This window comes from Fusarium mangiferae, assembly GCF_900044065.1.
Source record: "Fusarium mangiferae strain MRC7560 genome assembly, contig: FMAN_scaffold001, whole genome shotgun sequence".
In the NCBI taxonomy this organism is placed as follows: domain Eukaryota; kingdom Fungi; phylum Ascomycota; class Sordariomycetes; order Hypocreales; family Nectriaceae; genus Fusarium; species Fusarium mangiferae.
Window position 1 is genome coordinate 473,378 of NW_024573921.1, and position 26,561 is coordinate 499,938.

Below are 26,561 nucleotides of genomic sequence, written 5' to 3' on the forward strand. Positions count from 1 at the left end.
GGCTAGGCGGCGATCGAGCTCGATAGCCTATCTCGCATTGCCCAATTCTCCCCCAATCCCTTTGACTGGGCGTTCCGAAACATCGGGATGCATGTTGATTGCCACGTCAAACTTCCACCTATAGCTTGCGGCTATGAATTCATCCCGTGGGATCTGACACCAATCAACCATCAGCCTGTTCAAGAAGCGTTCTTTTCTCCATTGACCGCTACTTGGATATCTGTTTCTGTTCTTGACTCTACTTCTCCATGCGAGTTCCCGTGCCTGTCATCATCTAACATGTCTCATTTGGCTGACTGTGAATTCATATACCCTCTGCTTTTAGTCTCACCCTCTGTACGCGCCGTCCCCTTCAGTGTCATAACAAACCTATCACATCCCTCTACAGCTTGTTCACAAGTCCTCGCGAAGACTTGAGCTGAACCATCTTCTCAAGAGCTTCGTCAATAGGAACCAGCTCACCCTTTGCCTGGGTGGCTTGGTCGTCTCGGTTACGGATGTTGAGGGTGCGTGAGCTGGCCTCCTCGGCACCGACAACTATACAATCCGGTTAGCCATTGGCCCTTAAACAAGGCAGCTTACATTCCAAACTCACCAAAGATAAAGTTGTACTGCTCCAGCTGACCGGTGCGGATCTTCTTCTGGAAAGTGTTGCTGCTCAGGTCCACATCACTGTAGAGTCCCTTTGCTCGGAAGATCTGCTGAACCTCCTTGGCGTAGTCGTTGGCAGCAGGCATGACAGGTACAACCAAGACCTGTCGGGGGCTGAGCCAGAATGGCCACTTGCCGCCAAAGTGCTCGGTCAGAATACCAAACATTCGCTCGAAGCTGCCTAGAACGGCTCGGTGAATCATGACAGGTCGTGCATATCCGGCAGGAAGATCCTCCTCGGGGTTGCTACCATCACTGACTCCGGTCTCGCCCTTGTTAGCGACATATCGAAGCTTGAATCGTCGAGGCAGGTTGAAGTCGAGCTGCATAGTACCGCATTGGTGCTCACGCTTCAGGGCATCAAACAGAGCAATATCGATCTTGGGTCCATAGAAAGCACCATCACCGGGGTTAAACTCCCACTTAGCACCCGTCTTCTCGGAGAATGAGTTGAGAGCCTCTTCGAGCTTCTTCTCGGCGGAATCCCAGGTAGCGATGTCACCGACGTACTTCTCGGGTCGGGTGGACAGCTTAAGCTTGAATGTGAAACCAAAGATACCGTAAACACTGCTCAAAAAGTCGAAAGCAGATTCGATTTCCTCTCGGATCTAGAGTACATTAGTAAAAGCATGAGCCAGTTAGTAGGAGCCATCATACCTGATCCACAGTACAGAAGATGTGAGCATCGTCCTGTTGGAAACGACGGACTCGAGTAAGGCCTGAAAGAGCCCCGGAGAACTCGTTTCGGTGCAAAACACCAAAATCGGCCATCCTCCAGGGGAGGTCCTTATAAGTGACATCGGAGTGGGCAAAGATCTTGCAGTGTCCAGGGCAGTTCATGGGCTTCAACCCAAACTTCTCCTTCTCAACCTCGAAGGTGAACATGTTCTCCTCGTAGTGGCCCCAGTGACCTGATGTCTTCCACAAATCCGCCTTGTACATGTTTGGAGACATAACTTCGTCGAATTCACGTTTTTGATACTCGCCTTTGATAAGCTCCATCAAGGCATTGTAGATGCGCACGCCGTGTGGTAGGAAGAAAGCAGACCCAGGAGACGCCTCGTCGAAGAAGAAGAGCTTTTGATCAGTACCGATCTTTCGGTGGTTGCGCTTGGCAGCCTCGGCCAGGAAGTGCTTGTACTCTTCAAGAGCCTTCTTGTCGGGGAATGAGATACCAGCAATACGCTGGACAGACTCGTTGTTGCTGTCACCAAGCCAGTAGGCAGCGGAATTCTGTTGGACATCAGCTCAAGCCCATCGTGTCAAGATTAGGAATTGTATATATCATATTGACATACCCTGAGAACGGAAAAGGCCTTGATGTTGCCAGTGGTGGGTACGTGAGGTCCTCGGCACAGATCAATTAGGGGACCGCATCGGTACACAGTACTCTTGGTGCCATCGGGAACACGCTGTTGAATGAAATACTCCTTGTACTTGCTGTACTTGAACATCTCGAGGAGCTCATCCTTGGTCATTTCCAGACGCTCAAAAGGCTGCTTCTGTTTGACGATGTTGTTGGAGAGCTGCTCAAGGGCCTTCTTATCCTCATCAGTGACGACTTGCCTAGGGCTCATGTCAGTAAAGTCTCCGGCAAATTATTCGAAGCCTTCTACGCACTCTCCCATGTTGGCCATATCGTAGTAGAATCCAGGGGGGTCCTCAGTAGGGGGACCATTGCATAGATAACAACCAAAGCGTTTCTCGGCAGCCTCTCCAAGAATATGGGCAGAAGAGTGCCAGAAAACCTTCTTGCCTTCGGTGTGTTCAAAGTCAAGGAGCTCGAGCTTGCAGCTCTTCTCGAGCGGTCGGGTCAGATCCCACAACTCACCGTCCACTCTGGAGATGACAGTGCGCTCGAAAAGAGACTTGGAGATGCCCTTGGCGATAGCGCCAGGGGTGGTCTCCCATGAAGTTCCCTTTTCCTCTTTGCCATTGGGAAGCGAGATGGTGATTTCCTCGCGAGGTTTGGCTATGATTCTTGTCAGTCGGTTCGAGTCGAGGGACGCAGGCGTGAGGGGGATTTGGATCACCCACCAGCGATTTCGGCGTCCTGTCGGGCCTTGATCTTATCGAAGAGATCGAGTCGGTGCTGGATGAACTCGGGGGTCTCAGGGAGCTATCATACACCGTTAGCAGGTTACAACGCGGCGCCATGATGCCCTGCGATGTATCGCCATGTACACCGCAGCCAAGAAAGGGACACCAACTTCGAGGCCAGCAGACTTTCCACCCTTGGCAGACTTATCCTTGGGCTGCTTCTCCTTGGGTTGCTTAGCAGGGCGAGAAGGCAAGCTCTTCTCAGACGCGCCCTCGGCCGCCTTGGCAGCATCAGCTTGATCGGACGACATGTTGAGAACTCTCGCGCGGATGTTGAAGATTTGGTGGGAGGAAGTTGGGCACTTGGAAGTGGTCTTGTCTTGTCGATGGCGGGGCACAAGGGGCATTAAACACGAAGGTGGGGTTAGAATTGAGTCACTGCGAATTTGGCTGGGGCACGGGAATAGTACCGTTTGGTTGGGCGCTTTAGTATCAAGAGCTGTAGCCTTAGAAACTTGCCTCCATATCAAACAGAGATGCCATTGATGTAATCAATCATTCTATACTTGTTCAAAATAGTTACCTAGTTATTTCTTGTATTTTGGCATGCCCCGACAAATTGGGTTTCTCATAAACAATAGTCACATGCCGAAAGCTGATACCCAGTGTCTTCGTCCCCTTCAGCTCACTCACACGGCACTCGAACAGTAGAGTCAGACCGAACAATATATACCACGTAATGAAACTCATGATGACCAATGCAGAAAGGACTCAATCCAATTCCGACATCGCAGGTTTTCGACTCAGTCACAAGAATCATCAACAATAATCTTATCCTAGGTAAATCAGGGGTATCACGCTATTTTCCAACCCAGCAATCCGTAACGCCATGGCATCCCGTTTCCATGTCATGAATCATGCCAAAACTGCATCCGTAAACAGGAACTGAACGGACAGTATTCAAAGTCCATAGCGTGTGACACACTCTTCCTTATGCGCCTCCAAACAATCCAGTGCGCAGACTCTTGTTCCACACTTCATACACCTCACACGCCCCCAATACCCGCAGACCTCACAGAACGATCTAACGGGATACTTGTTGTCTCGATGGCCCGTCACTTCGCCATAGTTCAAGGGAGGGTGGGAAAGGAGCCTGCGCAGCTCCTCGTCGGACGGCGTGTCGGGAACACGCGACATAAGTAAAGGATCGTTATCGCCAGGGTGGCTCGGTGGTGAAGGTCTCGATGATTCAGGAAGAACAGTCGGAGCGTCGGCGTCGGCGTCGGCGTCGGCCATCGCTATGTCGTCCTCTTGCGGCGGTTTCGAGGATGAGGGAGTATCTCTTCTACTATTCGATGGCCGTTTGTTGTTTGCGCCAGAAGCAGCGGAACGAGAATTCGTAGGGTTGGCCTCTGCAAGTGCCTGCATCGCGAGGAAGTCGTCCAAGTGGTTCCCGAATGTCTTCTGCGATTGTAGAATCTTACGAACATTAGGTGTGTGTTTTCCTTGCGCTGCCTGAAGTCAATTCCTTTCCTTTCGCATAATGCTGAGGTCGCGCGCATACTTCTTCCGCTCTTGACTGGCAACGGTATTGTGTTATCCTTTCCACCATCTTTATCTAAAGCCTCGGCTTCTTTTCGAATTTTATTATCTTGTCGAGCCGTCAAGTCACTATATGTAAGACCAGGAACATTCCTCGCGCGCTTCCTGTTGGTTGGCGCTGTCGGGCGACTGATTGTATTGTCGGGGACATAAGCCCAGCCTGGCGCCGAGGTTGTCTTTGCGCTGGCGAGCTCGATGACCCCGAAATTGTTCATCGTCGTTTATAATTCAGGATTCTGAGAAGAAGAAAAAGAAGAATATGACCAAGGGAGAGTATCAAGGACCTGCATAGAAAATCCACACTATACCGCTGGTCTTGTGACGTAGCCAATCACGAGCCAGAAAGCTCGAAAAGCACACTCCAATTCCCGCCGAGCTCAGAATATTCCGAGCACCCGGCTCCGGTTGTAGCTCTGTCGTAACTGTACCTCTGACGTCCATCGCCATCGACACCTATTGCTCCCACGAGATAAACACCGCACAATCCGACGTCCACCACTGAAGTCGCAGCAATGTCTTTCGCCCCAAGAGTCCTGTTGTCCAGCAGCCGCGCTCTGGCTACCCGATCCTTCAGCACATCTGCCCGACGGATGGCCGATTCGCCTCTTCCTGCCAGGAAACCTTTGGGGGCTTTCCGTGGAGGGTTAGTGATGGCAGAAACACTCTCTCGACGGAAATAATGTTGTTGACTTTGTTTTCAGTCTTTTCGGCTTCCTTCTCGGTAGCTTTCTCGCGGGCAGCGCCTCCTACAGCTATCTCCTCAAGGAGTACAAGATCGCCAACGACCTGTTGACCGAGGATATTTATGTGCGTAACGAATGAGATGAGGCAATTGATTAGAGAGATCCTAATCTAAGTTGCCTCCAATTTCAACCGCCTGACCACGTGCTAACACTTTTCGGCCAGACTCTACAAGCCTCCGTCACCCGTCTGAGCAACCACGTGCAGGCTCTGGAGACCAGGACGCAGGGCAAGAAATAGACGGAGAAGACGGGATAAAGACATAATTGTATAAAATAGTCGGGGCGAGGGGGGAGAATAAGCTCCGTTGGGTCTCTGGTGGACGAGTTGAAATGAGAATGGCTCCCATCGCATTTCCTATTAGTATTTGGGTTTGAGACTGCCATCAACGCGATTGAGGAGACATGTACGATCATGTGCTACGTTACGAGCATAACTGCAAGCCCAATCCATAAGATATCATGCGGTCTGTGTAAGAAGAACGTCAAGGTCACGGTGAAGTTGATACAGAGGTCAAGATAGTAGTCAAGTCATGAAATGGTCCCATTGCCACGAAAACTAAAACCTAGAGGTGCGATCAAATGTGAGCACCCAAAAGAACCCGCGCCCAAAAAATCAGATATACCCCATTTTGTGTACTATCGTTGTTGTTGACATCAATTCTTTACAGCTCATCATGGACATCCTCCTCCTCGGCATCCTTCTTCTCCTCACTGGCGGCGGGGGCAGCCTCCTCAGTGCCCTCCTCCTTGACGGGGAGCTCGGCCTTGTACTTGCCGTTCTCCTTGATGAAGTTGGCGAGGTCCTCGACGGTGCGAGAGCCCTGGTATGTGACGGGAGCGTCCTTAGCACCAGCGGCGTAGAGCTTGATGGTGGGGAAACCCTGGATCTCGTCGGGGACATCGTTGAGGGTAGCATCAACCTTGGCGATGACAACCTTGTCCTTGAACTCGGAAGCGGCGAACTGAGAAGCAAGGTCATCGTACTTGGGGGCGAGAGCCTTGCAGTGACCGCACCAAGGAGCGTAGAACTCAATCAGGACATCCTTGGTGTCATCAAGGACAATGTCGTTGTAGCTCTTGGCAACGACAACAGTGACGGGGCCCTCCTGGGTCTCAGGAATGGGCTCAGACTTGATGCTGGGCTCAATCTTGCCAGCGGCGAAGTCCCCAACGAACTTGGCGATGTTATCATGTGTGATCTCCTTCTCCTGGTCGAAGGGGAACTTCTGATTCTTGACAACCTCCTGGATGGCGAAGGAAGGGAACTTGTCAGTCTTGAGGTTCAAGTTACCAGCGTGAGCACCGAAGGCCTTGGCGTCAATGGTGGCGAAGTTGATCTTGCCCTTGAACTTCTCAGCGATGGGCTTGAGGGCATCACCAAGCTCCTTGCGCTCCTCAGGAGTCTCGGAGAAGATGTAGGCGAGAGGAATGCCAGCAGACATGTAGCTGGAGTAGGTCTCAGGGCCGACCTCACCAATGAGAGGGGTGGCAGAAGTGGTAATGAAAGAGGCAATGGCATCCTCCTCGAACTTCTCGGTGAAGGTGTTCTTGCCCTCATCGAAAGACTTGTAGACAACCAGGGCGGGGGCCTTGACACCCTCAGCCTCGGCAACAGCAGCGTCGTTGACGCCACCGAAGAGGTAGGTATCACGGAGACCCTCGGCCAGCTTGGAGAAGGTCTCGTTGGAGCTCTTATCGTCGGCGTTGAGGTAGGCGACGACGACAACCTTGTCGGCGGTCTTGAACTCCTCGAGGGTGTCCTTTGTGAGAATGGAGACAGCGGGAAGGGACTGCTTGATCATGTAGGAAGTGATACTGTATAAGTGAGTCAGTCGAAATCTCAGCTGATCATGACAGGTGTCGACTTACCCAGCAGCCTTGCGCTGGCCAGAGTAGGGAGTGACATTGTCAAGGCCACGGAAGACTTTGAGGGTGGGGTAACCCTCGACGCCCTGATCTTTGCAGAGGTCGGACTCCTCAGTGCAGTCAATCTTGGCGAGCTTGATGTTCTTCTCCTTGAGAGTTGTGGCGGCCTCCTCGTACTCGGGGGCGAGGGCCTTGCAGTGACCGCACCAGGGAGCAAAGACTGCAGAAAGAAGCTGTTAGCGGCGGATGGGGGGGGGGGGGGAAGCTTCAATGAGGTCTTACACTCAGCGAGGACGAGATTGTTGGACTTGACAAACTCCTCGAAGGTGTCCTTGGTCAGCTGGTGAACATCCGAGTCGGCAGCAGAGGCATAGGCAGCCAGAGCAGCCATGAAGCTGCAGGCGATCTTCTTGTGGTGCATGATGGGCTGTCTTTTTGATTGGGGTATCCTATAAAACACAAAGAGAAGGTTCCGCTGAACAGGACAGGGCAGGCAATATAAAGGAAGATGGAGGAAGAAGAGGAAGAGGAAGATTTGAGTTGGGAAGTGGAGGGAAGATGGAGGAGAGTTTTGTAGTTAGAACTTGAGGACAGGTAACGTACATCTACACCCACATCCACAGCCGCATGTACCGTGCTGTAGAGAAAGCTACGGGAGGGTACAATGGTTTGAGAGAGGTTGGAGCCAACTAACATCAGTCAACCCCACTCGGAGACAACTCCCGCTGAGTCTTGCGCGGGCCAAAGGTGGAGGGACGAGGGATTGCTCCGGGGGGGTCCAGCTTTCAATTGAACAAGTGTCCCTTTTGTTTGGTGGCAGTCGATGATCAAGCACAAGCCTACAGCCCATACCGCAGGAGCACTCTGCAGACGGGCTACAGGCTACCTAGACAGGTACGGCCCCTCCAAAGCGGCGGAAAGCTAGTGGGTTTGCTTACCGGGCTCTAAGCCCTTTCAGGCCGTAGCAAGGGACAGGCGCTACTTGTCATTGGGCGAAGCTGCCCTACAGGAAGCGCCAGACCCCCTCAGCTGCTGTAGGGTCTCGGGTCCCTAGGCAGGTCCACCGCCGCTGAACTGCTTATGGATCATGAATGGATCGTCAAAGAATGAAGCATTGAATGTTGGTTCAATGTAATGCAGATATTTATAATCAGGTACTAAGTTAAAGGATCGTGCGTGAAACAGGCTCGATATCTCACTATGAGAAAGTACCCTTTACTTTTCTTTGGCTTGCCATTGTTTATGTTGGACCATCACCTACACCACATTCCCTCCAAAGTGAAACTCTGATAATGACGGATCAGGGACGTGCAAAGAAAATTGCCCAATTAAGCTGCAATAAAACGGGATTTGACCCTCCGAACGGCTCGGAACCCCTGGCTAAATGAGATGGTATTTGAAGTAACGATTACAGATCAGCATCTGTTCAATGTGGCAACACCTTTGTCTCAAGCCAAAAGGCCACGTCTCTGTGACAGCCTAAGTACCCAGGTACCACCAGCCTTGCCAATGTTGAACGTGACATGGATAGAGGATTTGCTCACGTAAGTACTAGGTAAGGTAGTTAGGTAGTTAACATTAGATGAATGGCATTCCATCATCTCCTTACTGCTCGATATTCTTTTCCACGAATTACATCCAATCCAGCCTCCAACTCAAACCACATTGTTTGGCCCAAGTCTTCTTTTCCCATCTGACCAATCCCGATGGTCATAGCATTCTGAGTTCTTGGACCTCCTGATTCATGCCATTCACCTTCTGAATCCACCAATGCTTATCCAGCTGCCTCGTCAGCTAATTCTGTTTGTAGTTGAGTCAAACATCGACAAGTGCCGTGAGAAAACAAAGACGTGCGTGTCACAAGAATGAGGCGAAACATGATCCCGCTTCACTCAGCTCATCGGCCCCACCGAACGGTCAGTTCACGGCCCCACCATGATACTTCCGCCGTCACATACCGGACAATATACCACTCCCTCCGGGAGGAAGAAAACCCCCTACCTATACTGCATCAGCGTGACACGATAAATTGACCTGAAGTACTAATAAGATATACTTCCTAGGTTTACCAAAAACTTTTGATCACTTAGATAGGAGATCCTAATTTTTCTTGCCTCCGCTTACCCCCCCAACTTTATTAAGTACAGAGTTATCAGCTTCTGACTTGGCGGTGATAACCAGTCGATACACAGAGAATGCCGATATAGGTAGGTTTTCGGTTCCAAGTCAAGAACAGTTCAAAGATGTCATCAGCTTTCAAAGCCGTAATCATGTTCAATTCAATGCTATTTTTCCATTGCTTAATAGTGCTCAGTGCTTCGTGTATCATAATATGTGCCTGCTACCTTTCTACTTGCTGTGAGGCCCTCGAGGTTTAGGTGGTGCACGGTGATACTGAATCGGCCACTTGACATCAACGTTCAGCTGATGAGCAGCACTGAGAACAAAGTCGGGCTCCCTGAGGAACTGTCTTGCAGCAAGCACGAGATCAGCCTTGGGATCCTCGTTCTCCTGGACGAGTGAACGAGCAAATGGACCATCTGTGATGTAACCAACTGTTCCAATCAGAAGCTCTTTTCCGTCAGCACGGACGGCATCGCGGATCTTGCCTGCCAGGTCGGTCTGGACCGTTTGATGGACCTTGATCTTTTGTGCCTTCAAGTTGCCTCCACTGCTGATGTCAAGCACGTCAACCCCTGCGTCAGGAAGCTGTTTTGCGAGCTGAATACTGCTCTCGAGATCCCAGGATGGCTCGTCATTCCACTCCATCCACTCGGTAGCAGAGATCCGCACCCAGACGGGCATCTCCTCGGGAACAACAGCGCGAATGGCTTCAATGATCTCGAAGAGGAGACGGGCACGGTTCTCAAAGCTACCTCCGTACTGGTCCGTTCGTTCCTGGGATCATGTCAGTGGGTGAACTTTTGTCAACGAGTATCAATATTACTTACGTTGGAGAGAGGCGAAAGGAACTGGTGCAAGAGGTAACCGTGAGCCGCGTGGATCTCAATGACATCAAAGCCAGCCTTGACGGCTCTTATAGCGGAGTCCCTCCATTTCTGCACAAGATGCTTGATCTCCTCGGTCGTCAGCTCGTGAGGTGTGCCAAAGCCTTCAGCGAACGGGATAGCACTGGGGGCGACAATATCATCCGGCCAGCCGCCAACCTCTTTGGTAGCAAGTGCTTTGTTTACGGTACCGCCGATCCAAGGCGCAACTGTGCTCGCTTTTCTACCAGCCTAGAGGATACGTTAGCTTGGGAACGTTGAGGCTTCTCCTGAAATAATGAACCTACATGAGCGAGTTGGATGGCAGCTTTGGTGTTTTGGCTATGGATGAAGTCTGTGATACGCTTCAGAGGGACGATTTGACTATCCTCCCAGAGACCAGAGTCCTCAGGACTGATCCGACCCCGAGGTTCAACTGCGGTGGCCTCAACAAAGACGAGGCCAGCACCTTGAAGAGCGAACTGGCCAAGATGAACAAGATGAAAATCTGTTAGGTGACCACCCTTGGCGGAGTAAGTACACATAGGAGAAACGACAAAGCGATTCTGCTGCTCAACGCCACGAGTGCGAAGAGGCTTGAACAGCGTCGGGGCGGAATCGGTCTTGAGCGGGGTTCCGGCCGGTGGCTCTTGGGCCGGGGTGAAGTAAGGAACCCCGGGGGCTGCCTTGTTCTCCATGTTTGTGTTGCCCATGGCTGTACGTGACCTTGAGTACCTTAGTAAACTGTGCTGTCTAGGTTGACAGGGTTGTCGACGTTGTGAGTATTTATGCTGAAGTCGGGCTTGTCTAAAGCTATTGACCGGGTTGCAAAATCATGCGCCGTGTTGATACAATGCCACTGGGTTCCACGTATCCACCAAGTCAACAGAGAATGATCACGGAATATAGACTCAATCCTAGGAGCATGTATTTCTTTGTATGTAAGGAGGTGAGGCGTGGGGAAAAAATGGTATTTATATCACCAACACTAACCATCTTTCCTCTTGATCCATCGACACCTCAATGGCGATCTTGCTTCTTGCCTAGCTCTCTATCATCAAGACGGTCATAGTGTGCTCAGCTAAGCGAACGATGGCGTGCGAGCATAGATTTCTTGCTTTACTAAAGCTATTGCAAGCATTATCGCTCCATTCAACTGTGACGTCCAGGAATCGTTTCCCTCTTGGGTTTCTAGTGTCCAATTTGTGAGCAAACGCTGAATAATCAAAAACAATTAAGCCGAGCCCCTCTCCTACGCCTTTGGCTGATAACGTTATCATTCAAAGGTCAAGCATTCAACTCTCGTATGACAGACACATTTACAAAGCAGTTCCGGTTAACACATGTTGCTTCATCTCGACATTAAGAGTTCCTACAGAATGAGAGACTGCCTGAATCCAACAAATCAGGACTATTCCTATCGAATACTAAGCCTTGTCACAACAAGTAAATATCTTGATATTTGGATTCTACATCTCCTCGTCTCATTTTCAATGCAAGAGCTTGCCAGATACATATTGCAAATACTCATAATTGGTGTTTAGAGTCATCTATTCTTTCCGTCCCTCGAGATTGGCATCCATCTCTGGATATCTGCATCTTCGCTTTAAGTAAATGAAGTAGAACACACATAACATGCCGTATGGTATGGTATGGCCACGCAGCCCAAGCAAGGTCTTGACTCTGCATGTATGTTTACTCTCAATTTTTTGATTCAATGATCAAATAATGATCAGCAGCGCTACTTCGAAAACAATCTGGACAAAGTCAAATGCCTGGTGTGGCAGATGCAGGAACGGGCCTAATGACTGTCAGACCCCTGAACAAGACGCCGTCATCGAGCGTCATGGCTACAGTTGCGGCCCGGGCCGATCTCATTCAAACGACACATTACAATAGCAGGGCCGGACACAAAAGTTTATAAAAATTCTAGGATTTCTTCTTCTTTTGGTCTCTGCCGTATAAGACAGCAGACATCTTAGTCTATCGACATGCTCATGTGGTCAAAACCCATGACATGGTCTATACCTAGGCTGGCGATCTTGACCAGCACCCAAATAATCACAACCAAAACTCCCGGATATCGCTCTTCTTCAAGCTCATCGATGATATGATGACCAATTTCACTCCTCGCATAGTTCCTTCATAAGCACCTCAAGCACCTCTCCGTCGTATATCGTCCACTTATTCCTGGTTCGTAGGCTTAAAGGTCCAGCGCTGGTTCTCAGTGCCCTGGGCGAAAGGAACACCGAGTTCAAACAGTCGGAGAACGACGTCGGAAAAGTCCTTGAAGAAGGCATCGTTATCCTTGGCGTACTTCTCGACCCAAGGCTTGAACTTCTTGTCCTCGATCAGGGCAATGTCGCTAGGAAGCATCATCAGAGACTTGGTGGACTTGTCTTCGTACTGGGCAGGGCCATTCCACTTCTTCCACTGCCACTTCTCTTCGACAAGGAGGCGGAAGTAGTCGTTGGTCAGAACGGTAGGGGAGAAAGTCCAAGGACCCTCATAGCCGGATCGGTCAGTGTGGCAGCGGCCAAGAGCGTGGGCGCCGGAAAGGGCGACAATCTCCTGGTCGTTGAAGCCCATACGGTAGAAAATGTCTCGTAGATGACCAGAGCGCTTTGAGGCGTCGGGAAGACGTCCGTCGGGTGTGCAACCAGAGACATCACGATCAGAGCGACCAGGTCGGTAAGGAATGGCAGGACCCAGCATCTCCTGGATAGCGCAAACGCCAGCAAGGATCCAGAGATCAGAGTAGGTGATCCAAGGGAACTTCTCCTTGACGGGTTCGAGAAAGTTGCGGGCAGCTGCCAGGCCAGCATTGGCGCCATGGTCAGCCTCGGGGGCGAATCGCATGGTGGCACCGTTACTGCCACCAGTGCCAGTCTCCTTGTCGTAGGTACCGCTGGCGTGCCAAGCGAGACGCACGAGAACGGGGCCGTAGCTGCCGTCATCATAGTCATCCTTCTCCTCCAGGCGAGCAGCAATCTCGTTGTAAACCTTCTGATAGTCGTCCTTGGTAGGGTTGAAAACCTTGGGGGTTGCGGAAGAAGCGCCGTTGGCGTAGAAGTAGTAACCAGCACCACCAGCAACTGCGGCACCAGTCAACCATACCCAGGCGGAAGATGACTTCTGTGCGGGCTCAGAAGAATAGTATCGGCGACCCTGCTGGCGGATGACCTGTCTAGGAGCAATGGCGAAGCCGTTGCGAGTGGCGCGAGTGGCCGCGCGGGCGAACTGTCGGGTAGCGGAGGCCATCTTTAAGAGCAAACGTTAGTTACAAGTTGAAAAGACGGTGTTGTAGAGTGTGCTTTTTGTTTATTGAGACTGCCAGGGGGAGCAAGCTTTGCCTTAATACTGCAGTGCTCAAGTCTGAACGTACCTTGAGTGTGTAGGATTACAAAGTGGTGAGACGCTTGAGAAATGTGACTCCAAGGAATTGTAAAGAGAGGATGGGAGAAGAAGAAGAAGAAGAAGAAGAAGAAGAAGCAGAACGCGTCAAGACGAGAAGGTCTGTGGTATCTATTAAGAAGGGATGCGTCGGTTGAAGTGGCGGGAAGCCGAGGGTGGAACGGGGACCTGCCGTGTCAGTGCCAGAAAGTCAGTCCCGACCCTGACTGATAACCTCTGCCGGGGACACGATTCATGGGGTTGCCGAACGGGGCAAGCAGCTTCTGTCTCAAGCCCAAGCTCTTTCCATTTCCGTGCCGGAGCTTTTCGATCTTTGACATGTGTATAATCCGAGATCGGGGAGGCCATGATGGGATTGCTGCTATTCACTGAGGTATAGGTATGAGGAACTCTTCCTTCAGATATTACTGCCATCAACGTACCACGAATTGATTCCTCACATCACCCTCAACTTCCCCAGGTACTCTCGCCTCGGAGCTGTACCTGGCTTCATGAACCGGCGCGATGTCTTGAAATTGAACATCAGCAATTGGCCAATTTGATATCTCAGCCCCATTTCTTTTATCAAACCTGGCGGGGATGACGCTCTTATGGATCGGGTGGAGTCGGTGGAGATCCTTGGTAATGAAGATTCTCTCGCCTCTGACAGGTTGCTAATACTTGAGGCCTGTCGAGGGACAGCAGGGGTCATTCTTTGAAGCATTCAGTGTTATGCCCGCTTATGATTTAGAGACACTTCGACATGAGGCTCATGAGACAAAGTCGTCTAAAAACGGTTTCCATGTGTCAGGCCAAAAAAGGGAACACCCTCTCGGCTGTGAACCACGAGGCGACCAACCATCAGAGTTCAACTAGTCGGATTCGGAGAGACAAGAGAAAATTTCTGATGGATTGGGACCCTGAAAGTAACCCTCCATTACAGACTCCCAACGCCTCATCAGCTAACGAACGGAGATCATCAGTCAGCACGGCGTGGCACCCGAACCGAAACGAGGCGCCCGTCTCCCATTGCTTCAACATCAACTATGGTACAGAGAATCAATTCAGAACGTCGTTGTGGTACATACAATACCTTTCTTTTGATTGGATTGTCCCCCTGGGTGGAATCTTTGATGTCGAAAGAAGATTTGTCATGTTGCTTCTAGGTACAAGTGCAGCAACGCCCTCCACAAGCGGGTACTTATGGAATCTTTTCTCGACAACAGGGGTCTAGGTACCCCAAAGATTCCAAATCGCCTCTTGCATGTGATTTCGTCATATCAGCAAATTACAACTTATTCTGGACTATGTAGCCTTAACAGCCACCTTTAAGCTACAGTCAGATTCTCATACAACAACACATGTCTGATCACACGAATAAGTCTAATCTCCATTTGGCCCTTACTCTGCTCTCCTAGGAGTCATCTACAAACTCCTGTGTTTCCCGTTTTCCTAGATCTGCAGACTCTGTACCTCCTTAGGTAGATCAGTAGATGTGATTGTAATTTCATCGAATGGATCAACATCCCGAATCCCGGAGACAAACTCTCTCCGACAATCCTCCGGTGGAGACAGAGCATCTCTGTGAAAGTCGGCGAGTGTTGCCAATGGCTTCTTCTAATGAGAAGCTAATGCAAGTGCTCGTTACCCCACAAGATCTGGACCAGACACCAGTTCAATATTCCACTCATCAACAGCTTCATGCTCAAGGATATATATATATCTCGCCTACAGCTTATGATATGTCGTCAAGAAGAATTCTCTGCCCGTCAAATCAAGGCAACTTCCAACTTTCAAGACTCAGCAATATGCTGAATAGCCATACCTTATCCTCCAGGTTCATCCAAGCCACATCTGCTATTGTATATGCAGGGGCGCCGTTTCGTTTATAGTACAACTCGAGTGCCCCACACTTGATTAAGTCCTCCTGGATACCAGCGCCTCGAACACCTTTCACGTCCAGTTCAGTCCATCATATATTCCATCCTCAGTTGAAGTCTGCGTTGCCCTGCGCATCAGCGTCTGGTTCACCGTGAGTCTCGTAAAAGTGAGAGTACTGGGCCTCGGCCCGCTGCTTGCTGGCCTCGTCCAGCTCTCCCTTTGCAACCCCATTCTCCTTGCCGCTACCCGTAGAGAGTTTGGCTACCGACGATGGCCTTTAGATTATTAGCTAGTTTTCAATAGTATCGGAGAGCATATCGACTTACCCAAATATTTCTCTGTCGATTTGCAAGAATACCTTCATGGCATCCTTGTTGCCTCTCTCGATCAAGTATGTGAGATATACTTGGGTCAAGTCCTTCTTGACTGTTGGGGAGAGTCGACTTCGTTCTCGAAGCTCGTCGAATACTTTCTTCATGCGCTCGCTGTGTTGAGCTTCACTCTCGAGGTTCGTTGGCTGATCCAACTCAAAGTTGAACCATCGATCCCAGAATAGCCTGCTGTCGGCACACCACTGCATATTTTTCATAAAAACCCCGCGAGCCTCTTCCACCGAACCCTTGGCCTTCAAGAGCAAAAGAGCCCATTCTGCAACCAAGGCAGCTTTGGTGTACACGTCTACCGTAGCAGAATCGATCTGATCCTTAAACACCTGAATAGCAGCGTCAAGGCCATTCTGTCGTCGCTGGACATTGGCCCACGACACAATAACCTCAACACAGTCTGGTAGCCTCAGAAGAATTGCCTCATGGATATCAAGGGCAACGTCAACTCGGCCAGCACTTTCTTCGAAGTAAGCCCATTGCAGTCTGATACCTGGTCGGCTAACAGGCACAAACATTGTCGAAGCACGTGCATAGATGTTGCGAACTTCCTCTTGCTTGTCTTCCTGGCCACTCATCCACCGGGCATATCGGAACCAGAGGTCATCGTAATAGGCACATGTGACAAGACATCGTTCGTACAAAGCGACGGTTCGTGTGAAATCGCCTTCAGCTTCTTCGAAATCCAGGTATTTGCGCCAGTTGACCAAATCCTTGTGTTCCAAAGCCGTAACGTGAAAGTAGGGTCTCTTAATCTCCGATTCGTAGGTCCAGCGCTTCGATACCTCGGTTTGCGTCGCGGTGAAAATTTCGTAGTACATGGCATCGATCTTTGCACGAACATCGCGCTCAATCTCCAGCTCAGCCTTAGGACCGCCGCCATAAGCAATTGTTTCAGCTTCGACCTCCGCCCTGAAACGTGAGAGATCCTCGGCAGACACCACCTCTGTGATGGGTTGATTATGTGATAGCGATCGAAACCTCTCGTAGTAACGTGCATACTGGTGCATTGGTATGCGAATGATTCGTGCATGGATGGCGTAAATTTTGTCTTGTGCTTCCTGACGCTCTTCGTACTCAATGTACTTGTCCCAGAAAGGATGAGCAAGAAAATCGAGTCCCACGAAGGCTGATCCTCGCTCAAATAGTCTAGAGAAAAAGGTTAGCAGGTGAGCTCATTGCGGAAGGGATAACTCAGGGGAGAGGGTGGAGAGGATTAATACAGAGGGGAAGATGGTTGTGCGAGTGGGTAGCAAAACCGATATCATGTTCTACCGAGCGGGTGCGGGTGACGTGTAACGCAGGGACGACTTTGGAGTTTAGAACGAGCACGGATTGAGCATCAACAGAGCCTGGCAGGGAGCGTGAGAAAGCGTCCCGGCTAAAGGGGCTATCGCAGGCATATCTCACCATCAGATACTTTTGATAGTAGAGTGTAGAGCCCTCGCGGATATGTCGACCGAGACCACTCAGGTCAAGCGGGAATACTGCGCCAAAAGGCATGTTAAGGGAAGGGGAAGGAAACCATCCAAATGGAACTTACTCTCTGACGAGGTGTGGGTCATGGGTTGTCTCCATCTTGAAGGAGCAGTAGTCCGTCCACAAGTCGACAGAATTGGTGATGCTTGCGCATCCTCTCTCGTATACCTATAACACCTTGTCAGCCGTGTCGCAGGCAACGTCTGGAGTGTACTGACCATCTCAGCAGACTCGGGGCCGGCAATATTGAACTCCATGTCGGCATACTTCTTCCAGTACCCAAAGAGCAGAGGGAATTTAATGAGGAATCTGTCGTAGGCATCGCGGAAGGTCGCTAGTGCTTGAGGGCTTGAGTTGCGATTCAAGCCACCCTCCAATGTCTCACAAGCTTTGATGAGGTTCTCCCAGTGCTCGAAGTTATCGGGGTCAGACTCCTGTTGTTGCGTCAAACAGTCAGTGTTCTCCTCCGAGTTTAAGAAAGAAGAGAATAAAGGCGGGAGCTTACCACCTCAGCATTGTGCTTGCGCACAGTTGCGTACTCCTCATCGGAGCCGAAATGACCGAAGTCGCTCATGACGTTAGAATGTTTAGTGCTTCGTCTCCCAGAGTCGCGCAATTTATTCGATATTAGGAATTAGCAATGAATATTTGGTCTAGAGGTGCGGGCTTGAAGTTGAGAGGTTTGTAGATAGGAGATGACGCTTGAGGCTCACGTCTGTCGCGAAAGGCAGGGGCTGGTCGTTCGCGCCGCAGACAAGCTCTTTTTTTTCAGGTACTTTCTGGGTTAGTCACTGGCCAAAGCACTTCTGATGCACGTGCTCACGTCAAGACGCGCAAAATAGTCGTAAATTAGTGCTACCAGGGAATTTGATGCAAGCAGGTCTGTACTTGTCCAGCAAGTCTCCGCAATTGACATGGGTCTTGGGATCCAGTCCGGGCCAACAATTTGCCGTTCCCAGGATGACTCAGCGTCAAGAAAGCTTGCAGATATTTCTGGCGAAGCGGTGCAGGAGAAGAATTCTTCTTTTTTCCCTATCCTAAAAAGGGCTTATGATGATTCTCACATAAACATATGATAGGAAGAGAATGAACGCTCTCTTTTAGAGAGCATGATCTCAATTTCGAATCTGAAGCTCCCTTGTCATTTTGTTTCTACTGTTGCGCGGTGGTCTCCGATTCTCGACAATATCATATATAATATTGTGTCTAATGACAAGATCACACATCACGGATCTTGCGCATGTCTTGCGGGTCACCTTTTTTCTTTTGAGATACCTCGAATCTTATTGTCATCGTATGGTATTTTTTTCGACGGGCTGGGCTGTCTGTGTAGGAGTATTCTTACCTGAACATCTTTCGAATCTCAACTGGGCAACTCTTCTCTCCAAGCCAAACTACCTTAAGCACTTCGGCGGGTATATACGAAGTTTGCTGATCCGGCCAGAATTCGTGGCAAAGTCTCGCAGCCTGATATAAGCTTTCATTGCCATCCTATGTCTTGCCAGAGGTTGATGTTTTGTTTTACCATTGATAGCAAAAGTCAATCGTATTTTAGGTATCATAGACCTGCAGAGGTACTTGGTCTTAAACCCCATAAGCTGAAAGTAAATGCGCAAGGATCGCGCTCTTGACATTATTCAAGAGTTTCTCGCCCAGTGCATCATTGGCGATGGGCCTGCCTCATGATAATGATGATGCCTTATGTTCAGATGTGAATGCCAAAGCTCAAAGATCCAATGTTTAGCTATTCGTAGATGCCACTGGTGGGCCTTCGTCCACTGGCTGCCTACTACTTACCTAGGTACCTATTAGCAGTCGGGGGTCTCTCATGGTACCCCAGCTGAGAAACGTCATTTGTAGAGCGTGCAGTCCAATCCAGCGCCTCTTACATTTATCTAACGCCCAAAGCTCAAAACTTCATCCAAACATTGGCTGAACCCTACAGAGCCCAACTACGTCCGCCCGAAAGTTTCCTGTCTTTAAAATTCATCTTACACTTCCAATCAATCATGAGTCAAAAGAAATATTGAAATCATTTCGCATTCGCAAGCGTAATCCTATCGTGGACACGTTGACCTTGCATCCTCTATCCACTCCATGTTATCCTACTGAATACACGATGGAATATTCCTCAGGGGCCTACTCTTCGCAGGCTCCCTCTCCCGAAAAGTCATGCGAGCTCTACATACGCGACTATCCTCATCGATCCATCGCCATTGTTTCAACATCACACACTCTGATTCTTCGATATACTACCTCCACCAGTGAAGCCATCGCGAACGGCTCGCTTACATCCTTAGCTGCGTCTACGAGGAGCCGCGGAAACCCCGGCGAAGCTTTGGTATCGAAATGCATGGTCGAGTTCGCACCTGTGTCGAGGCATTTGCTGCAGGACTATCGCCGTCTGACACATCGACCGATATACGGGACACTAGGCTTGATCACAGTTAACAGCGATGTCTTCCTATCCGTCATTACGCATGCGACACGTGCTGCCACCTTGCGGCCTGGCGAGACTGTTGAACGTATAAACGGAGTAGCCTTCTACTGCCTGAGTAGCGCGGACTATGACGATGTTGTTCCTCTCGAATCACTTGATCCGGAGTTTTCGGATTCTGCATCGGTGCAATCTGGCCCTTATGGACAAGGCCTTGGTCGAAGAGAAGTTGCCATGGAGCACCCATGTCACGAGCTTCGCAGCCTACTAAGCAACGGAACATTTTACTACAGTACAGATTTCGATCTCACAAACCGGCTTCAAGACAGGTTCGTTGTTACCTTGACCTGTACAGCATTGGACTGACAAGAAATAGACCAATCAATTCCAACTCGTTCGAAATCGACAATTTTGACGATGGGTTTCTCTGGAACTCATTCATGATCAGTCCTCTTGTCCAGTTTCGTTCCCGTCTCATGCCTAATGAACGAGCTGCGCTTGATTCGTCACGGATACTGACATCAGCAATTCGTGGTTTCTGTAAAACCATGACAATTCCGTTAAGCTCTTCGCCACTTAAGAATTCCAAGTCAGGAATGCCTTCTTTTATGACTCTCATATCTCGACTATCCTGTCGCAGAGCTGGAACTCGCTTCAATTCACGAGGTATTGATGATGATGGGCATGTGGCAAACTTTGTTGAAACTGAGACCACTTTCTGGAGCCCGGCGGGAACCATGTTCTCCTATGCTCAAGTGCGCGGGTCAGTACCTGTCTTTTGGGAGCAAGCAGCCGATCTTATTCCAGGTCGGCAGAAGATCACAGTCACCAGATCTCCCGACGGGACACAGCCGGCCTTCAACAAACATTTTGAGGAGCTCGAGCAATCGTACGGAGCTGTCCATGTCATCAATCTTCTTAGTGAGACAAAGCCTGGCGAGGTTGAGCTCAGTACACTCTACCACAATGGTATCAAACACTGTCCATTAAGTCGTGCTGGCCCAGACGGATCTTCGGATCATGCTCTCTTGCGAGAAACCAATTACGATTTCCATGCAGAAACAAAAGGGCCAGCGGGATATGAGGCTGCGCGAGATATCCGCCGCTATATTGAGGACTCCACCGACGGTTTTGCGTACTTTCTTGCGGAGGAGACAAGCGAACCTAGATATGACCATGATGGCTCTGGACAGGCTCGTATGGTGGTTGTGCTTCAGCAGGAGGGTGTCTTCCGAACCAATTGTCTGGACTGTCTTGATCGAACCAATCTTGTGCAAACCATGATCTCACAGATGGCAGTTGAGGCCTTTCTTGGACATCGTGGTGAATTCGCTGCCTCTGATTTCTGGATGAGACATTCCAGTCTATGGGCAGACAACGGCGACTCTTTATCCAAAACGTATGCTGGGACAGGCGCGCTCAAATCATCGTTCACGCGTCATGGAAAGATGTCTCTTGCAGGGGCTGTGGCTGACGTGCGAAAGTCTGTCCAACGTATCTATCACAACAACTTCCTCGACCCCTCTCGTCAAATCACTATTGACATGCTTTTGGGTCGCCTCGTTGGGCAAGAGGCGGTCCTTCTGTTCGATCCCATCAGCGATTTTGTGTCAACAGAGCTGTCCAAAAGGAGCAGCGAGTTCACGTCATACAACAGCATCACCATATGGGTTGGCACGTTCAACCTTAATGGCCGTACCGAAGGCGTCAATGATGATCTTGGCCCCTGGTTATTCCCGGAGACCTTGGGAGATGCGCAACCGGACATCTACGTCGTTGGTTTTCAAGAAATTGTAGAGCTCAGTCCGCAACAGATCATGAACAGTGACCCGTCACGGAAGAACCTGTGGGAGCATGCCGTGAAGCGCAATCTTAACGATCGACAAAAGCGGTTGGGGGGTGAGAGGTATGTGTTGCTGCGGAGCGGGCAGCTAGTTGGAGCAGCACTCTGCATTTTTGTAAAGACGCCCAGTTTGGCCAACATTAAGAACGTGGAGGGTAGCGTGAAAAAGACTGGCATGTCTGGCATGGCTGGAAACAAGGGTGCTGTGGCGATTCGATTCGACTATGCCAACACTCATATATGTTTTGTCACGGCACATCTGGCTGCTGGCTTTTCAAACTACGATGAACGCAACCGGGATTATGCAACAATACATCACGGTTTACGCTTTCAGCGGAACCGGGGAATCGATGATCATGGTAAGTACCCTTGGTACTGTGTTCGCTGAATCCACACATACTGACAAAAACAGACGCCGTCATCTGGTTGGGCGACTTCAACTATCGCATTGGGCTCAACTCTGAAACTGCGCGTGCGTTGGTAAAGAAGCGTGACTTTGAGACGCTATACGAGAATGATCAGCTCAATCTGCAGATGGTAGCTGGATTATCGTTCCCCTTTTATTCTGAAGCTCGCATCACGTTTCCTCCGACGTACAAGTTTGACATAGGAACCGATGACTATGATACCTCGTAAGTGCACTTTCATGTATCGGTGCTTGTATTCACGAATTCTGACGAGAGTACAGTGAGAAAGCTCGCATTCCTGCGTGGACAGATCGTATTCTCAGGAAGGGTTCCAACCTCAGACAGATCTTGTATAACTCGGCACCTCTCAGATTCTCGGATCACCGACCTGTCCACGCTGCCTTCGAATGCAGGGTGAGCATCGTGGATGAGCAGCTGCGAGAAAAGATCAGTACGGAGTTGTATCAACGTCGAAAGGCCGAGGTCGGAGACGCAACAGCTCATCTTGGCACTGGCGAGGACAGCGATGATGAAGATCTTATTGGCTATGATTCTATTGAGCCAGGGCTTCCTCCCGCAAGTTCGGATCGCCAGAAGTGGTGGCTCGACAACAAGCAGCCCGCTCGTGCCGCTGTACCTGTACCCAAACCCAGAAACGGGCAAGCCGTGGGGCTCAATCCCAACCGTCCTTCAAATCCCTTTGGTCTTACTGAAGAGCCGGATTGGATCTCTATTCCAAGATCGTCGTCAAAGGCATCTCTGTCCAGCATGTCCAGTTCACCATTTGAAAAAGTCAGCTTGCCCAACGTCATGGCATCAGGGTCGAGTATTCAACCTCGAAAGCTGCCACCGCCATATGACCCATCAGCATTGCCAGCTAAGGTCGGGCGCATGAATCTCCTAGATGACCATGCTCCTATGGGCCATGTCGAGACGCCACCTCCGCCGCCACCTCCGCGACGAGGAACATCAGGAGTGGCGGCAATGGGACAGACACCACCGAGCAACGGGTTTGGTCTTAATAGGGTGCAGACTCAACCGCTACCTCCGCCTCTTCGGCCTACATCAGCAGCTTCTCATGTTTCCCAGTTCTCGCAGAACAGCAAGGGTGGGAAACCTGCGCCGCCAGTAGCGAAGAAGCCTGTACATCTGACCACAACATCGCCAAGCTCAAGCCCAGCACTGGGCCAGAGAGCCATGGAAGACGACTTTCGGCCGCCGCTGCCAACAAGGGCTCACACCGGAGGTCTTACAGGAAGTCCTCACTCACAGGGCATCGGAGCCACCTCACGGAAGCCCGTAGCACCTCCGAAGCCTGACATGAACAGAACCGGTGCAAGCCCGTCTAGCTCGATCGGAGCGGTAGGGCTGCCCGGTATGACGGGCGGAGTGCCATCTCGCCGGGCAGCACCGCCAGTACAGCCCAAGCCACAGTTACCGCAACAGAACCAAAACCAGCATCAACGGCAAGGGTCTACGGATCTACTGGGGTCTCTAGGTGAGGGTCAAGAGGTAGGAGGTTGGGAAACGCTGAAGCCGAGCACAAGGGCATAGGAAAAGTGAGTTGGTTTGCAGGTATGGGTTAGTTTAGTTCTTGGATGCGAGGCGTTGGGAAGCGTTTTGATGGGCTTGAATCACTTGGGGAGGTGTGTCTTGGGGACTTGGCTTGGGTTATGACTATGGTTACGCCTTTTGGTATAAGAGTAAAAAGTACAAACAAGACTTGGTCATTGTCGCCGAGATTCGCCAGCTGATGTTGTTATCTCTGATGGTGTTTTATGTTTCACAGCATGTGAGCCATCAACTGAATCATGTGTCACCGAACTCGTCTAACCACGAGTCGGTCGAAAAAGCCACCAGATGGGAGTAGTGGCGTGTTTCGACGGGTGATTTCGATAGATCGCTATCGCCAAGGACGCACCTAATTTAATTAACTGTGCCTCTCGTCGGGTGATGCATCAATACTATGACGGCGACTTGAATCCGAGATACCTGTAAGGCGTGTAATATAGGTAGGTAGGTTGGTAAAATTGCTACCCTGGAGGCGCAAGGTGGAGGGATTTATTGTACAGTATCAGTACCTATCTAGGCCTCATGACCAAGCCCCACAGATGGAGACCTCCAATGAGATAATTCTCGGTATCTGGCGGGCGTGAAGGGGCTGATCTGATCTGATTGTTTTGTCAGGAATACTCTGCTGACTCTTTGGGCTTAACGCTTAACCTACTGGTGTTGTTGAGTTCGGCACGAACCTTTGGTCCCCGTCACCGACACTTTCAATGCTTGGTATAGTATCCACAGTTCAGTTGATGCCCATGACTACCTACTACCTACTACCTACCTATGCAATGCATGGAGCGCTGCAGCCTCAGTAATGCTAGATACCAAGGGAGGTGCATGCAGGACATGGTAGCGCTCCATGGCTGCCGTAGGTTACCGTCCACGCTGCACTCTCTCTTCCCTGTCGTGAGCACGAGACCTTGGTTGACCTTGGACGATCTAGACCAGCGCTGATCATTTTATGTATCCATCATATCACATCCTTGCATCTACATACCTACTCGACCTTGCAAAAACCACTCTCTCATCCTTCGTCTCTTTGTCTTCTCTTCCTCCACCTCTGATGCCCTCAATCCCCAATCTCAGTCCTCGATAACCTCAAAGAACAAACAAACCCCAACCTAAGACCTCCAGCCACCTAGACTATCGTACCTAATTCATTTCTGGCCCGCTCAGAAACCCGCCCCCCCCCCCTCCTCTCTCTTCCGCCCATCGAAGCCATAGAGATCGTCCCCGGTCCGTGATTTCCTTAGCTCCAATCGCTTTTGAACCGAACCTAGGTACCTTACCTTGCTTGACCTCGCCTTGCCTCTCTTATTTCTGAACCTTGATCGCAATTTCTCCTTTTCCCTTCTCACAGAGACAACCTTCAGTCTGGGTTGTTTGCTTTTTCTTTCTTGGTCATTGGGAACATCATCACAGGCCATCGCAATCAAGCCTCATCTGTCTGGTATCGAGTGTTCGAGTCTTGGACACAACCCCCAGATCCAGATCCAGCACGCTCAGGCCCTTCGATAGTACGATTTCGTACGATCTGCACGAGTCATTGGCGTACATGGATGAAATCGCTGGACGACGCGCAAAACACAGATTGTCAATGAGCCACTGATTTTTTTTTACTTTTTGACGTCCTCATCGTCCGCTTCTCATCATCACCAACGGCAGATCATTGATTTGATGGCAAGCTTCACAATTCCGACTGGCCTCGGACTAATACCACACAATACGCATTGAGCCCCATAATCCAACATCTCCTTACGGATCCCATTACCAAACCACGACAAATTAATTAATTGCTTGCTTGCTCCTACCAACAAATCGCAAGCCATTATCGGCTTCAACAGTAACAGAACCAGCCATGGCCGATAATTCAGATCACCGAATCAAGATCAACCCCCTCATGCCTCCTGCGAAGCAAGAGCGCATTCACATCTGGCGCACCGAAGTCGCTTCAGCCCTACACCTCCCCACGGCCCCGTCACTATCATCATCACTGTCGTCTTCATCTGCCGCCACTCCAGACCCCGACCCGGATACTTCGTTTGCCACGCCTCCATCACCTGCTGGTTCCAAGTCGCGAAGCTTGTGGAAGCGCATCAGCTGGCGCTTTGGGCCCAAGAGACGCAGCGCCGCCAACATGGCTGCCGCCGCCGCCGAGCTTCCCCCAGATGGCCGCACGGCTATGTACCGCGGACTTGAGAACAGGGTGGCTCGTGGAGAGGACGCGAGGGACGAAGAAGGCGGCATTCTGGAGAGGGATAGCGAAGAAGGAAATGGCTTGAAGGAGAAGCAAGAGAGGTTGGCTCGAGCAGCCAGGTTACTCAATCGTCGCACCGAGGAGCGGTGACAGCGTCGCTAACGGACTGACGCATCAACACTGGCTACCAAGCAAGGAATGCGTCTGCCACGTCTGCTTACGAACGGCCCGGTGCCAGCAATACACACTTCTTAATAGGCAGCCGGGGCCACGTCGACATGTGTCATGATATAGCATTTATTCTTCATTAATCAATGTCCTTAACAGACAATTCCACGTACCTAGACTAGCATGCACGTGTAAACCAATCCTTCTAATCCCAGGTACGAGAGACTATCACATTCGACACTTGTTCCACCCGACATTTGACGTTATACATATGCAAAACTTCGGAAACCCCATAGCAGACGGTTCGCGAATGGAACGACGGAACACAAGCGCTGGGGAAATGCAACCGTTCAACATCAGGAAAATGTCAGTAGAGAACAAATGTCACCAGTACAGAAACTCTGAGAGGCTTCAGATCGGAAAAGCCAAGGGGCAGCTTATACTGCCACTTTTTTCCTCGGTACCCGTGAACATGAATGTATAGGGGGTTAATTTTTGGGAACAAGTCTTTGTTTAGAAACAACAGGAAACAATTCATCTCCATTGCCTCTCGTCAGGGGGGGTCACGTTTGAGAACGAACCGATAGACATGAACAGAAAACATAAAAGACATAAGACAATTGGGGGAAAAGCGTTAACATGAGAAAGCCTTCTTCGTGACGATCCATCAAGACGGGCGAAGCCCTGTCCACGTTCTTAATGACCAACAAGACGGGGATTGAGAGATACACAAATGCTAGGTGCGGAAAGTAGGCCAAAGAAAAAAAAGTGTGAAAAGGGGAGGAAACTTTGCGATTTATCTGCCAGGTAGAAAAAAAGAGAGAAAAAAAGACAAATAGCCGTCATCACTGAGTGTTGGCGGATCGAATTTTCCCCACTCCCTTCTTCCCTTCTTACTAGTCCGACGGACAAACAAGACGAAAG

General features: G+C 50.3%; 9 protein-coding genes across 9 annotated transcripts; 3 read left to right on the top strand and 6 right to left on the bottom strand.

Moving 5' to 3' along the window:
• Positions 1-382: 382 nt before the first annotated feature.
• Positions 383-3,002, bottom strand: FMAN_00672 (putative THS1-threonyl tRNA synthetase, cytosolic; the record flags this gene model as incomplete). The annotated part of the gene is made up of 7 exons (XM_041824155.1): positions 383-537; positions 596-1,259; positions 1,309-1,884; positions 1,950-2,217; positions 2,272-2,623; positions 2,689-2,770; positions 2,862-3,002. The coding sequence occupies 7 exons, from the start codon at positions 3,000-3,002 to the stop codon at positions 383-385; spliced, it is 2,238 nt and encodes a 745-aa protein (XP_041676003.1).
• Positions 3,003-3,651: 649 nt separating this feature from the next.
• Positions 3,652-4,508, bottom strand: FMAN_00673 (uncharacterized protein; the record flags this gene model as incomplete). The annotated part of the gene is made up of 2 exons (XM_041824266.1): positions 3,652-4,202; positions 4,256-4,508. 2 exons carry the CDS (start codon positions 4,506-4,508, stop codon positions 3,652-3,654), a joined length of 804 nt encoding a protein of 267 aa, XP_041676004.1.
• A 297-nt stretch (positions 4,509-4,805) lies between these two features.
• Positions 4,806-5,274, top strand: FMAN_00674 (uncharacterized protein; the record flags this gene model as incomplete). Its single annotated transcript, XM_041824378.1, has 3 exons — positions 4,806-4,936; positions 4,995-5,100; positions 5,200-5,274. 3 exons carry the CDS (start codon positions 4,806-4,808, stop codon positions 5,272-5,274), a joined length of 312 nt encoding a protein of 103 aa, XP_041676005.1.
• Positions 5,275-5,698: 424 nt separating this feature from the next.
• On the bottom strand, positions 5,699-7,323 carry FMAN_00675 (putative protein disulfide-isomerase precursor; the record flags this gene model as incomplete). Its single annotated transcript, XM_041824489.1, has 3 exons — positions 5,699-6,851; positions 6,906-7,122; positions 7,185-7,323. 3 exons carry the CDS (start codon positions 7,321-7,323, stop codon positions 5,699-5,701), a joined length of 1,509 nt encoding a protein of 502 aa, XP_041676006.1.
• Positions 7,324-9,251: 1,928 nt separating this feature from the next.
• Positions 9,252-10,602, bottom strand: FMAN_00676 (uncharacterized protein; the record flags this gene model as incomplete). The annotated part of the gene is made up of 3 exons (XM_041824600.1): positions 9,252-9,800; positions 9,854-10,141; positions 10,198-10,602. The coding sequence occupies 3 exons, from the start codon at positions 10,600-10,602 to the stop codon at positions 9,252-9,254; spliced, it is 1,242 nt and encodes a 413-aa protein (XP_041676007.1).
• A 1,471-nt stretch (positions 10,603-12,073) lies between these two features.
• Positions 12,074-13,150, bottom strand: FMAN_00677 (putative cytochrome-c peroxidase precursor; the record flags this gene model as incomplete). Its single annotated transcript, XM_041824711.1, has 1 exon — positions 12,074-13,150. One exon carries the CDS (start codon positions 13,148-13,150, stop codon positions 12,074-12,076), a length of 1,077 nt encoding a protein of 358 aa, XP_041676008.1.
• Positions 13,151-15,269: 2,119 nt separating this feature from the next.
• Positions 15,270-17,599, bottom strand: FMAN_00678 (uncharacterized protein; the record flags this gene model as incomplete). The annotated part of the gene is made up of 5 exons (XM_041824822.1): positions 15,270-15,438; positions 15,490-16,695; positions 17,090-17,193; positions 17,244-17,459; positions 17,531-17,599. The coding sequence occupies 5 exons, from the start codon at positions 17,597-17,599 to the stop codon at positions 15,270-15,272; spliced, it is 1,764 nt and encodes a 587-aa protein (XP_041676009.1).
• A 1,545-nt stretch (positions 17,600-19,144) lies between these two features.
• On the top strand, positions 19,145-23,266 carry FMAN_00679 (uncharacterized protein; the record flags this gene model as incomplete). The annotated part of the gene is made up of 4 exons (XM_041824933.1): positions 19,145-19,791; positions 19,839-21,664; positions 21,718-21,937; positions 21,994-23,266. The coding sequence occupies 4 exons, from the start codon at positions 19,145-19,147 to the stop codon at positions 23,264-23,266; spliced, it is 3,966 nt and encodes a 1,321-aa protein (XP_041676010.1).
• A 1,864-nt stretch (positions 23,267-25,130) lies between these two features.
• On the top strand, positions 25,131-25,619 carry FMAN_00680 (uncharacterized protein; the record flags this gene model as incomplete). The annotated part of the gene is made up of 1 exon (XM_041825044.1): positions 25,131-25,619. One exon carries the CDS (start codon positions 25,131-25,133, stop codon positions 25,617-25,619), a length of 489 nt encoding a protein of 162 aa, XP_041676011.1.
• Between the last annotated feature and the right edge of the window lie 942 nt (positions 25,620-26,561).